At 48.1% G+C, this 14,239-nt stretch overlaps 1 protein-coding gene across 6 annotated transcripts; it reads right to left on the bottom strand.

Moving 5' to 3' along the window:
• Positions 1-5,476: 5,476 nt before the first annotated feature.
• LOC100272904 (uncharacterized) lies at positions 5,477-7,117 on the bottom strand. 6 transcript variants are annotated; one of them, XM_035966743.1, is made up of 3 exons: positions 6,252-7,117; positions 6,068-6,158; positions 5,477-5,948 (listed from the first exon to the last, which is right to left on the bottom strand). In XM_035966743.1, exon 1 carries the CDS (start codon positions 6,838-6,840, stop codon positions 6,412-6,414), a length of 429 nt encoding a protein of 142 aa, XP_035822636.1. In that variant the 5' UTR covers positions 6,841-7,117; the 3' UTR covers positions 5,477-5,948; positions 6,068-6,158; positions 6,252-6,411. The 6 variants fall into 6 exon arrangements, with proteins under 6 accessions (XP_035822636.1, XP_020406945.1, XP_020406944.1 ...); XM_020551356.3 differs by having other exon boundaries at positions 5,477-5,934; XM_020551355.3 differs by having other exon boundaries at positions 6,068-7,117.
• Between the last annotated feature and the right edge of the window lie 7,122 nt (positions 7,118-14,239).

Genomic DNA, 14,239 nt, shown 5'->3' with positions numbered 1-14,239 from the left:
AATTATGGTACCTGACAATTTCACTCACAAGTATCTGTTTTTGGCGATTCATGCCAAAGGGGGAGAAAGTATTAGCCCAAAGCAAAAGGACCGCACCACCACCAATTTAAAAAATTTGTAGACTTTCAATTTGTATTAAAGAAGTTTTTTTAGATTTTCAAATTGGTATCTTATTTTTGATATAATTTCAAATTGGTATAACCTCTTCAAAATTAATATCTAAAACCTTCTTGAACACTAAGAGGAGAATTTCTTTGAGGGGGAGTTTTGTTTAGTCAAAGGAAAAGCATTTGAAATAGGGGAGAAAATTTCATATCTTGAAAATGCTTCTCAAAATCTTATTCATGTACCTTTGACTATTTGCAAAAGTCTTTGAAAAGAATTTCCAAAACATTTGCAAAACAAAACAAGTGGTGCAAGCGTGGTCCAAAATTTTAAATAAGAAGAAAACGATCCATGCATATCTTATGAAATGAATATTGGTTTAATTCCAAGTAACCTTTGCACTTATATTATGCAAACTAGTTCAATTCTGCACTTTTATATTTGCTTTGGTTTGTGTTGGCATCAATCACCAAAAAGGGGGAGATTAAAAGGAAAATAGGGTCAAACCTTTTCCTATATGAATTTTGGTGGTTGAATTGCCCAACACAAATAATTGAACTAACTAGTTTGCTCTAGATTACAAGTTTTACAGGTGCCAAAGGTTCAACACAAACCAATAAAAAGTCCAAGGAAGGGTTCAAATAAAAAGAGCAAAAGACAACCCAAAGGCAGCCCTAGTCTGGCGCACCGGACTGTCCGGTGCACCAGGGAGTTCCACTCCGAACTTGCCACCTTCGGGAATTCGGGGAGACCGCTCCGCTATAATTCACCGGACTGTCCGGTGTAGCACCAGACTGTCCGGTGTGCCAAGCGAAGCAACGGTCGTCCACGCCAACGGTCGTCTGCAACGCTACAGTGAAACGCTACAGTGCGCGACTGCGCGCGCAGAAGTCAGAGCAGGCGCAGAAGGCGCACCGGACAGTGAACAGGACCTGTCCGGTGCACCACCGGACTGTCCGGTGGCCCAGTTGTCAGAAGCTCCAACGGTCGGAACCCAACGGCCTGTTGACGTGGCTGGCGCACCAGACTGTCCGGTGCGCCATACGAGAGAAGCCCTCACCAACGGTTCTTTTGGTGGTTGGGGCTATAAATACCCCCAACCACCATACTTCAATGCATCCAAGTTTTAGCCATCAAACCTTATACAAGAGCTTTATACTTCATTACAAGACACAAACAAAGAGATCAGATCCTCTCCCAAGTCCAAAGATTATTCCAATCAAATAGTGACTAGTGAGAGAAACAATTGTGTCCTTTTGAGCTCTTGCGCTTGGATTGCTTTTCTTCTTCCTTCTTTCTTGTTTCCAAATCAATTGTAATCAAGGCAAGAGACACCAATTGTGTGGTGGTCCTTGTGGGGACTTAGTGTCCCGATTGATTGAGAAGAGAAGCTCACTCGGTCTAGGTGACCGGGTGAGAGAGGGAAAGGGTTGAAAGAGATCCGGTCTATGTGACCACCTCAACGGGGAGTAGGTTTGCAAGAACCGAACCTCGGTAAAACAAATCACCGTGTCATCCGCCTTATTTGCTTGTGATTTGTTTTCGCCCTCTCTTTCGGACTCGATTATATTTCTAACGCTAACCCCGACTTATAGTTGCACTTAAACTTTATAAATTTCAGATTTGCCTATTCACCCCCTCTAGGTGACTTTCATCGAGCAAATGTCATTACATTCCCTTACAAGCGGGACCCTAGCTCCATTTCTGCAGGAATGGACTACGCTGCACTAGCAAGAGTCGCGCTGGAAGCTGGCTCCGGACAGCTCCACCAACGGCGGCGACCACCTCTGCATCGACGGATCGCCGGCGACAGCGACCACCTCTGCACCAGCAGCGACAATGACCTCCGCTCCGAGCGGCTCGCCAGCAGCGGCAATCATCTCAGCATGTGCGCCGCTGCGAAAGGGTCCTCGCCCCTGTATTCCTACGGGGGGCGACAACGAGTCCGTTAAAGCCAAAGAGCTGGAGGCTCGGTGGCAGGTGGCACTGATGGTCACACCAGCGGCAGCAACCACCTCTGCACCGGTGGGCGACAACTGCCCCAACGTGCAAAAAGGTCCTCACTCCCGTCCTTACAGGAGTGAGGACATCCAAGAACGCAGCCGCCGCCCCGTGACGCACGATGCCATGTACAAACCTCAGGTGCGGTCGGCAACGCGAGAAAGGCCGTGGGTGTGGCGGACCTACGCACAGCGTGACTGTCGCCCGTGCGGTGGATGGACAACCACGCCCCAACCCAGCAGCAGGAGGCAGCACCGGAGGCGGCACCAAAGCCACCTAGGCCGAAGCACCAGGCGCGTGGTGGCTGGCGACACTTGCCGTCGACCAGCGCCGCGTACCTAAAGTTCACCTCCTCCGCAAGACTGGCAAGCGCCCTTCTCCCTCGGATACTGAGGGAAGAAGCGGACCGCCAGCCCATGCGGAAGGCGGAGCCCCCACTCGGCTCGCCCTCCTCCCCATCACGGACGATGAACATCACGCTGGGCATTCGGGTTAGCCCGAATTTTCGGGTCGGGTAGTTTGGGCTTTTGACAATTCGGGCTTTCAGAAACAATACCCGAATATGTACCCAATTTAAGCAAAACCCGAAAATTCGGGTACCCGAAAAATTCGGGTTCGGGTACGGGTAGCCCGTTCTACCCGATTTCGTTGCAGATCAATGTGACATCAAATATTTACACATGTATTTTTACAAAAATATCAGGAATCAAACACTAGAAAATGAGCATGCAGTTAGACTCTAGAATCGGAAGCACACTGGAAAATGAGCATGCAGTCCGGGCTTTTGAGTCATAAGCATGCAGTGAGAGTAGAAAATGAGCAAACTAGGAAATATTTCACCGTGAAACTGATCTTGATTAGTTGAGGAAATAGCAAACTTTAGAACTGGAAGCATGACTGATGGTTGGCCGGTTGGGTGATGGACTGCTAGCTGTTGCAGTCTGGCCAGGTGCTACGGCAGTACTGCACCACGGCGTGCTGGCACACTGGACGGAAGAGCAAGAGCTAGTATGTCAACTGGGCAAAGAAAAACAACATTAGTACTGGTACTATAGACGCATGTGGTGATATTTGTATAGTTCAGGTATTTGGGTATTTCGGGTACCGGATGTTGCTACCCGATTAAGCCCGAAATAATATCGGGTTTTAAGTTTTACTACCCGCATAAATGTTTCGGGTATCGGGTATTGGGCTATACGGGTTCGGGTTCAGGTTTTTCGGGTTTCGAGCTTCAGGCTCGGGTTTTATGCCCAGTGTGAAATGAACATCCTTGAAGCTGAGGGCAAGAGGGAGGCCGCAACCCAGCTTGCTTCTCCCCACCACAAGGCTGGTAGTCATCCTTCTGGATAACCACTGGCGGGGGACTGCAGCCGGGCTGCATGATAAAAATCCTTGAAGTCGAGCGATGGCGGAAGGATGCCAACCTCCTCGAAGTTGCGCTCCTCTAAACAGCAGCAAGAAGAAGGCAAGACTGCCGGCACCACCACGGGCGCGAGCTCTTCGGCGGTGAGGTCGCCGGAGGGGGTGGCCTTGACGCGGACCTCTCCAGAAAACACCGGCGCACCCCATCTGGAGACCCGGAAGGCGGAAGGGCGCAATGAAGGCGAGAGGAGCAAAGCATGGTTACTGCCCGAGAGATCGATCCCTTTTTATAGGCAGATCTCCCCACTCGCGCCCTAAAGCGTCACGGGCAAAATCTCCCCCGACGTACTCCAAGGTTCCTACCCTATGACACGGGGGCCAGGCCCCACGTGTCAGACTGACTGACCCGAAGCGCGAAGAAGGCGAACCACCGCGCAGGGAGCGTGCAACTGCCCCACAGTTATGCGCCCCTTCATTCTCGGGGCAACCAGCGGTCAGGAAGGTGAACCGCCGCATAAAAGAGCATGCAACCTCCCCGCGGTTAAACGCTCCCTCATCTTCGCCGAAACCAGCGTTCGAAAAGTCGAACCGCCACGCGGGAAGCGTACAACCGCCCCGCGGTTATGCGCCCCCTCAGCTTCGCTGCAACCCGCGGTCCAACATGGGGGCCCAGATCCACATGTCATGCAACCGACGCGCCGGTCACTGGGTGCGGAAAAGTGACACCGCCACTCGCGCCAATGCCACGACTCCTCGGGGCCGTCGCGGAAAACTGAAAAGATAAGTTTTCAGAACCAGTGCGACAACTCGAGACACCCCGCGCATGGCCCAGCAGTGCGCGCTAAGTGCGAGAGTCACAGGCCGGTCAACCGTGAAAACGGGCATGGCCGTCGATGTGACCATAGGCGGGCCGACAGCAACTGCATCAACAGGCGCGCAGGAGCGGCAGACCAACCACCAATAAGACTCTAGCCCCACCAACAGGATCATATCCTCTCCTGAGGCGGGCCCGGGGCCACTGTCGGTACCCTAAATCAGGGGTACCCTCTTCTACAGCATGAAGATGCCGCACCCATGCAACGTCTCCAGGCCACACGGAGGGTGGTGCCTGACCCCACTGCATGGGCAGGCCAAAGGGCGCCACGTGGCAAGGAAAGACATCACATCCCAGTATGTATCGTAGGATCCGGACCTCCACAAAAAGGACACCGGACCCCTATACATATAAGTCTAGAGCCTCCGAGTAAGGTCTGAACCTCAGCAAGGTCCCGGAACGAGGAGGACCCTGGCGTAAGTAGGGGTCCGGTGCTGACACGTGTCCATCCCTTGCCATTCACTTCCCGCTCAGGCGGAGACCCGCTGCTTGTGGCCCATGACGTAAGCCATCGGGCCGAGCCTGACGTAAAGCCATGCAGCCCCTGCATTTATTGAGGAAAGGACGCGCCGCCTGCCACTGCGCTGACGGGCGACGTGCCCTCTCAACATTTAATGCGTCTCGTCCCATCCGCTGGCAGGCGGCGTCAAGGTCATCCAGCGGGCGACGCACCTGCTGGGTCTGCTGGCGAACAGTGCGCCCGTGCCAAGCAACACACTGTGTTATCCCTTCTACAAGAAGCTTCCCCTGCACGCCGAAGATACACAAATCTCGGACGACAGGACACAAGGGGATTACCACGGCAGCAAATATTTATAGTCCCAAGTGTTATATTCTCTATGTCCCTGGGCCCACATGTCGGGGCTCAGCGCTTTTGTGCATGCCCCCTTCTGCTATAAAAGGGGAGGCATGCGACATTACAAGACAGAGCCAAGCTCAGACTCACAATACATTACACAGTGGAGTATGATGTTACGCCCCGGCGGCCCGAACCACTCTAAACCCTCGTATGCTCTCGTGTGTTCATCCACCAACCTCGTAACAAGCAAGACGCTTAGGCCCCTCCTCATTTTAGGAATTAGGGCGGGTGCAATCCGCCACCCGGCCGAAGAGATTTACCCTCCGACAACTACGTAAAACCAACAAACGTTTAGATAAAATGTGAATAGAAATATCATATACATACAAAAGATGGAAAAAGACTATGAACTGACATTATATCATAAAAATCTATTGAAGTTGACATCAATATGTATACAAAATATCATAAAAACAGGGTTGTTGATCCGCCATCGCTTGCGCCTAGAGAAGGCTGTCGTCGTAGCCCGCGCATAGGAAAAGTCGGCGTCGTCGCGGGAGGTGAGATGCCAACGTGTGCCACTTCAGGGCGCGCGCCTTCAAAGAGCCAACCTCGCGCGCACGTTTCTAGGATCCACCGTCGTGTGCGCACCTCTCAGATCCATTGTCGTCGCGCTCCGTGAGAGAACCCCCGCACACGCCTTGGATGCACGTCGCCACCATGCATGCCTCAGGTGGCCGTAGCTGCGGCGCAGCCTCAGGGAGCCACCGTCGTCGTGTGAGGTGAAGATGACCTTCGTAGATAGCACTGTCAGACGGTTTATTTCCCGGTGATTGCCCCCAAAATCGGCGCACGCTCAATTTTCTAGCGAGTCTGATCACTTGTTGTGAATTGTCATGGGACTATGGGAGTGCATTTGGACATACCTGGCTGGCACTATCTCGTTAACCATGTCAATTCCGTTACCTGCGGTGCTCAATGCCACAGTTGATTCCTCTCGCTTTTGCCATTTCTTTACTGCACAAGAAGAGAAAAAAAAACTGTATTTTATCAGTGCTCGTGATTCTCGAGTACTCACACTATACTATCGTTAGGAACGAGAAGGCTCACACAGTGCGCTTCGTTATCATAGATAGATTTATTTGAGCACCCGATTTCAGAACTCCATAACGAGTACACACAGCACAGGTTCAATTTAGGCGAAAAGAAAAAAAAGAATCGTATAAGGTGGATCTAGGTCCCTTCCTAGTGAAAACAATGGCGAACGAAGTCAGGCGAAAACGAGCAAGAGCCTAGCGCACAGCATCTTGAGGCAGAAGTACACGAGGTTGACGCCGAACTGGAGAGTGCCGCAGGTCAAGGTCTTGGTGAGCCACACCGTCGCTCTGAGCGTGGGCGGCCACAGCGGCGAGGCCTGATGGACCGCCCGCGACAGCGCCATGTCCACGAACAGGAGGGCGACGCCGAGCATGGTGAGCACGCAGTTCGCGAGCTGGTAGTACCTCTGCTCCGCGTGGTCGCCGCCGCCGCCGCCGCCGCCGCCGTCGCACAGGGCGCTGGCGGTGCAGAGGCAGGGCTCCAGCAACGGCGGCAAGAAGAGGCCGTTGACCACCCCGAACAGGATCGCGGACTTGGCAGTGCGGAGGTCGCCGACCGGCTGCATGCCGGGGACGCCTGGCCGGAGGAGGTCGAGCGCCATGGAGCGTAGCGGCCCGGCCGATTGGGGCGAGACCGGAACGTGGGAGCCGGTAGGATCGAGTGGTGGGTAGGTGTGGGCGTGGCGAGCGATGTGTGGAATTGTGGATGCAGAAGAGCCAATGACAAGGGGTCGTCGTTGGGCTTGGTGGTTGTTGGAGGTACTTGCGAAATGAGACTGGGAGGGGAGCAGCCCCTGCCCCCTTTTGTGGGTCGTTTAGTTCGCCGCAGCAGCTTGCAGCGTGGGGTTCGACGTAGTTTCTGCCGCGTAGACGCGGTTGCTGTTGGTGCTCCGCTCCCGTAAGTTACGGGGCGCAGAAACGCGGCCATGGTAGGCCTTCGAATTGCTTTGGACGGCGTGAGAGGCAGGGCTTTGGTCATGACATCGGCAAGCTGGTCCTGGGAGGAAATAGGGTGAACACCAAGCTAGCGACATGAAACTATCTCACGACCAGAATGATAATCAACTTTAACGTGCTTCATTCGTCAATGAAATATCGGATTAGCGCAAACATAAGTAGCACCAAGATTGTCACACCACAGAGTCGGTGGCCTAGATAGAGTAACATCGAGTTCACGAAGATGGACTTATATCCAGATAAGTTCTGCAGTTGCATCAGCCACAACCTTGTATTCAGCTTCGGTGCCGGATCAGGTTACCGTGGATTGCGAGAGATCCACGAGACCAGATTGTGTCCAAGGATATGTCATGTTTGTTTCAGCTTTTTTCAGCTTCTAGCTACTAGAAGTTACTGTTGCGGACTGCCAAACACTTAACTTTTCAGACTGTTTTTTTTATAGCAATCGATTTAGTAAAAACCATTCAAAAGTAACATTAACGCAGAATCGGCTGAATCGTTACAATAATAGGAATTCGTCTCTTTCTAGATCCTAAACCTTATGAACAACATTATCTTCCTAACCACGATCCAATGGTCCTCAGTCCATACAGCTATTGAGGACATATCCGGTGCACATGAAAGCTTTGTGCACATGGTGCACATATTAAATCATCACTATCCATCTGAAATCTAACGTCTCTGGTTGATCATTGTAATTTACAAATAATACTTTCCACCACTACAGCCCAACACATCAGAGGGTGTTCTTAGCAAATATATCAAACAACTACAGACGTTAGATCTAAGATGGATAATGATGATTTAATATATGCATCATGTGCACTAAAATTCCATGTACACTAGATATGTTCTCAAATTGATAAACCCGGTTGACACAAAAGGATATATCCAGTCGAGTGAAAGACAAGTACTGTAGTGCACTAATGACACTACGATATCGTGTCACGTCTTCGAGAGAGAGATGTACGTACCACTATGGAACGTGAGCTTCTCAGACTGATTGCAACGGTGTCTTGTAAACCATCCTGGACCTGTATAATACGGGTTTGACGGTACAAGTAAAGCTGCAGCGGTATCTTGTAACACATCCTGTACTTTTTCAGGTCAGAGACCTCTCCTCCAAATGTGCAGGCGTTGTCTCCTCCTCCAAATCCTCTCTCGATCGAAGGTGGCCACATCCATATCCCGAGCAACGGTCTCCTCTCCCGAGCGACGGCGACCGATCTTCCTCGTGCATCTGTTCCCAAGCGACGGCGGACGGTGTACTTGCCGAAGCAGCCATGGTTGGCCGACGGTTGAAGCTGGTGGTCTAGCCTATTCGCAGGAGCGCAGCCGCACAGTCCAAACTGGAGAGCATCGGATCTATCCACTCGGAGGGCAGTACCAGTGAAGCCGCTGACAAAAGGTAGGGATTTCATCTCTTCAGACTTTTGAACATATCCATGCTCCCATATGGTAGGCTAGCCACATGCACAAACCCTCTTCGACCTTGATCTGCCGAGTCTGTCTCTTGCTCAATCACCAAGACAGATGCAGGTTGTGCCCTTTTTCTAAAAAAAACGACAGTGAAGACGATAACATTTTGTCGATGTCTTTGAATGGAGAGCACAGGAACACATGCCCAGGAACACATATTTTGTTTTGGATGGCTACAAAACTCATAATAGTAGAATAAAAAATGAATATTACAGGTTGATTTACATGTGATATGATAGGCGCCAGTAAGAAATTCCTGTACAGAGATAATGCAATATAATAGCTTTTTCCTGACTCTGTTTTGCTATTGGATGATAGCATGTTCTTGACTCTATTTTTCTGACCAGTTTGCACTCATGAGCTGTTGAGTTTCAATTTTTCCTATAATTTGGTGACTATTTTTTGCTGTAATTGGTTGGTCAAATAATGCTTTAATATCTTCAGTTACGATGTTTGGTTGGGCAAATTTTAGTTTTAATATTTCTTTTTCTCTAGGATGGATGATTACATCGCCTCTCTCAATGAAGCATCAGTTAGCCTTATCAATGCACAATCTTCTGGCTCGAGAGCTTTGCCTCCGCATCCTCCCTTGGTGCCACAACAATTTGATTCTAGCATTAGTGCTTCTGGTGCCATAGGAAACAATGGTATGGCTAGCCTACCATATGGGAGCAGCAAGGTCACAACAAGGAACAAGCAGACCAATTTTTCAGCTTATGAAGATAATGTGCTTTGCAAATCTTGGTTGGAGATAAGTTGTGATCCTATCACTAGTACTGGCCAGAGGAGGGAGTCATTTTGGGTTCGTGTATGTAGTAGATATAATGCACAACGTGGTACCTATCCAGAGAGGTCACAAAAATCAATTAATACTCGTTGGGACTACATTAAAGCTGAAGTGAATAAATTCTCAGGATACATGGTTGCCAAGATTCGTTCCAATCCTAGTGGAATGTCAGATTCAGACAAGGTTTGTTCATGTTGTTATTAGATGCTTAGTTTTGGTTCATATATTGATAGTTTGTGAATATTTATTCAGTATACTAATATTCTATCCTTGGTTTTTGTAGTCTATCGCAGCAGCAGCTGATTTTGCTTCTATTGAAAAACACAATTTCTCTCTTATGCATTGCTGGCATATCTTGAAGGATGTGCCTAAATGGATGGAGCTCAAGAGAAATATGGACAAACCTAAAAGTAGTGGTACCAAGGATGCCACCCCTGAACGCTCCAACTCCAACATGGTGGATCGTGATCCCAACGACACTTCACCGTCAAGTTCCTCAAGGAAAAGGCCCATAGGGAGGGATGTAGCAAAAGCGGCTAAGAAGAAGGCTTCTTCAGTGTCACTGTCACACGAGTACGCTTCCAAGATGCATGATCTTTATGTTCAGAAAATTGAATTGTTCAAAGAGACAGAAGATGAGCGAAAGGTCCGACTTGATGAAATTGTTAGTTTGGAGAAAGTGAAGGTTGAGGAGGCTCGAGAACACCGCAAGACAATGATAGAGTTGGAGAGGGAAAGACTGGCTTTGGATAAGCAACGTCTGAACATGGAGGCTGAAAAAAAGAGAAGGAAGAGGAGGAGCGCATTTTGGCCATCAACCTTGATCAATGCCAACCCCTTCAACACATGTACTATCAAGCTTTGCAGGAGGATATAATTGAGAAGTTGAATGCTCGGCGTCGGGGTTCGAGGCAGTGAATGTGCACTAAATGTGAACAGAATGTGTTTGTCTATTTTTGTGTCTAAACTGAATGTGTCTATCGTGTTTCTGTCTGAGAACTAAATGTATCTATTTTTCTGCCTAGATTAAATGTGTCTGTTGTGTTTATGTCTGAGAACCGAATGTTTCAGAGAACTACATCTATCTCTGAAATGAATGTGAGAACTGAATTTGTGATCTCAATGTGTCTCAATGTGATCTCAATGTGCGAACTACATCTATATCCATCGCTTGTTATAAATTTACAGAATTTCAGCAAACTTGTTCATACAGGACTGCATACAACAAATGTTTGTGGCTGAATATTCTTTTATTCATAGCAACAATACAAGCATTCAAGCAAAAAATGTTTGTGGCTAAGGATTACCACACTTTATCACCTAAACTGATAGTACAAGAAACAGGAACAACTCTCCTACTCATCTTCCTTCAAACACCAATGCAAGAATCCAGTATTGGGTGGCTGCCAATTGCCAACTGTCTCTAGCAGCAATGATGTAATTTCCATCTATGTTGAACCATATCGCATCCAATTGTGCTCGATGAGATCCCTTTGAAATTGCAGATGGAGAGCTTTGTCATGCAACTTGTGATGTGCTGCTACAAATGCTTCACGTTCCGAAAGATCTCCCCTTGATGGATCGACTCTTGTGCCAATGCTATCAAAGTTGACATTGATGGCTTCAGACCTCTCATCCTCGACAATCATATTATGCATGATGATACATGTGGTCATAATATCAGAAAGACGCTCCCTATCCCATCCGTAAGCTGGCCCGCGGATTATGGCCCACCTTGATTGAAGTACTCCAAAGGCTCTCTCAATGTCCTTGCGTGCACCTTCTTGCACAGCAGCAAAACATTCCGTCTTTCTCTCCATTGGATGGCGAACACTCTTCACAAATGCAGGCCATTGAGGGTATATACCATCCGCAAGGTAGTACCCCATGTCATATGTATGTCCATTGACAGTGAACTCAACTGGAGGCGACTCTCCTCGGACATAAGATGAGAAAATAGGTGACCTGTGCAATACGTTGATATCATTGCAACTTCCTGGAAGGCCAAAGTAGGCATGCCATATCCAAAGATCGTGAGATGCTACAGCCTCCAAGATCATGGATGGGCGCTTCCCGCGTCCAGTGAACATGCCCTTCCAAGAAGTAGGGCAGTTCCACCACTCCCAGTGCATACAATCTATGCTACCAAGCATACCTGGGAACCCACGACTCTCACCCTCTTGCAGTAGACGAGCCACATCAACAGGGGTTGGGGAACGGAGGTATTCCTTCCCAAAGGCATCTATTATAGCGCTGCAGAAATGGTAAAGAGCCTCACAAGCTGTTGAGTCACCAATTTGCACGTACTCATCAACGGCGTCTCCCGGCAAACCATATGCAAGTATGCGTATTGCAGCTACCACCTTCTGCAAAGCACTCAAGCCCAACAACCCAGTACAATCCTCACGTTGTTGGAAGTATCTGTCGACAGATTGAACTGCATTGAGAATGCGGATGAACACGTGACGCTTCATACGAAACCTTCTACGGAATTGTTCTGGCGTGTAGACAGGGTTGGCTGCAAAGTAATGGCAAATGATCCTTGCCTCTCCATCACCATGGTCTCTAGGGACAAGTCGTCTTATAGAGCCATGGTTAAAGCTCTCTCCATCCATGGTTGACATCATAGCATGTACTTCTTCCTCATCATCATCAAGCAACTCATAATTCATCGTATCCTCTGCAATGAAGAACCTAATAAGAAAGAAATTGTCTTCTTCATCCATTGTTCGATGTATACTCTGCAGTGAAGTGTTTTTAAACTAGAATTATAACCTTTATTGCAGCAAGGGTGTGGACATGCAAAAAAATCACAAATCACGACAGTTACCTGATGGATCGGTAGTGGCGGAGAGGAAGACTGGAGGAGCTCGAAAATCTGGAACTTGAAATGTGGAATTAATTTGGAATCTAGAACCTAGCGTGGATCTTGGAGGAGAGAAGGCATGGAGGGTGCCAGATCTTGGAGGAGAGAAGGCGTGGAGGGTGCAGCAAGGGTGTGCAGCGAGCTGGGCGTGGCCGGCGGCGTGGGGCTCGGACCCGTGGTGCTGGCGCGGCGACGCACAGCGTGGCGCAGACGGTGCGCGGCGGCACGGACGCAGCGTCTCTGGCTGCAGCACGGGACGAGTCTAGAGGCCGGGAGGATGGTTTACAGGTTACTGTTGCAAGAGTTTATTTAGAGGTTGGAATCTTTTTAGAGGGGCACTAAATATTCGTATATAGGATATAATTTACAGTCCACCGTTGCAATCAGTCTCAGCAGGCAGCATCGTGTAGAGACCTCTCTGGACTATAACATATTGGTGCGAGCTAACAAGTCGTGCGCCTATCTCCGTTGCGATAGAAGCAGCCCACCATCAGCTGGTGTGTGCGCCAGACTTCAATGCCCAAAAAATAGTGAAGGGAGCCGAGGTCCTTGACAGCAAAATCATCAGAGTTGAAGAAGATCTATCAGTTGCCTGAGACGAAGAGCTGATAATAATAATATCTTCCACATAGATCAACATATAGATATAAACACTCCTTGTTCAATATAAAGAGAGAGACATCAGCCTTGGAGGCAGTGAAGCCCAATTTATTGCTGAGCCTAGCAAACCATGCCTTGGGAGAGCTTTAATTTTGAGGCCATATAATGGTTTGTCCAATTTGCACAGATAATCTAGATGTTGAGTGTCAAGAAATCCTGGTGGTTGGCGCATATACACATCTTCATCAAGAAAACCATGAAAGAAGGCATTTTGAATATCAATTTGGCGAAGAGAAAGTAAGACCTGAATAGTAGCGTGTTTGACTACTGGGCTAAACATATCATCGTAGTTGATCCCATATTGATGCTTGAATCCCTTGAGCTTTATAGCGATTCTACCGAGCCATCAGGTTTTTTTAACCTTAAATACGTGTGAGAAATATGCCCTAGAGACAAGCATATTTCTTTATATCCATGATATATATATATATATTGCTTAATTGAATATCCATTAAAGGCACACTATATTGATTAGCAATTATGTAAATTGTTTGTGAGATTCTTTACTGGTATGGTTATTCTAAAAGGTGTCCCTGGTTAGAGTCGATAACTAGCACTTGTATTAGCTGATGATTATGTTTCACAAATCATATACAATGAGATGCCAAACTAATAATGTGGGTGCATGTATGACATGAGGTTGGATCGACCCAACATGAGATATTGTAATATAGTTCTATTTCTGCAACATGTACGCTGTGTTCTTAGACCTAAGATTGCCGCATGTACTCAGGATGTGAATTAACTTACTTATAGACTATCAAACACTACTTTGTAACTGGGTAGTTATAAGGGTAGTTTGGGTTTGTAAGGAAGCATGCTGTGAGACATGATCAGTCGAGATAGAATTTGTCTGTCTCTTCTTGAGAGAGATATCTCTAGGCCCCTCGAGTGATCGGATCAAAAATGCATGGTCGCGCTATGATTAAGTGTTAACCTTGAAATGATTCCAAATAACATTATCGAGCAAGTGAGGTCAGCTTAATGTCAGCCCAAATATCGTGAGACAAAGGGAATATCATGTATGTAATGTTGTGATGGTTTTTTTAATTGATCTTTACGTGCACATAGGAGTTGACATGTCTTGCTAGAGGCAATCGTAATTTATTGGGCTAAGTAAGAGTACTCGGGCCATGTCTATTTGTATGTGAACCTATAGGGTCACACACTTAAGGGGATGAAAGGCTAATTCAGATATGATCTAAATTAGACTGAGTTTTAGGGTTGCTGATGGGCCTCAAAGTCAGAAGCA

Source organism: Zea mays, chromosome 4, assembly GCF_902167145.1.
Source record: "Zea mays cultivar B73 chromosome 4, Zm-B73-REFERENCE-NAM-5.0, whole genome shotgun sequence".
NCBI lineage: Eukaryota > Viridiplantae > Streptophyta > Magnoliopsida > Poales > Poaceae > Zea > Zea mays.
The sequence above is the reverse complement of the archived record's forward strand: the minus strand, read 5'-3'. Positions and strand labels throughout refer to the sequence as shown.

Excerpts from the sequence above, each read along its gene's own strand:
- LOC100272904 (XM_020551355.3), bottom strand. The coding sequence starts at position 6,840 with ATGGCGCTCGACCTCCTCCGGCCAGGCGTCCCCGGCATGCAGCCGGTC.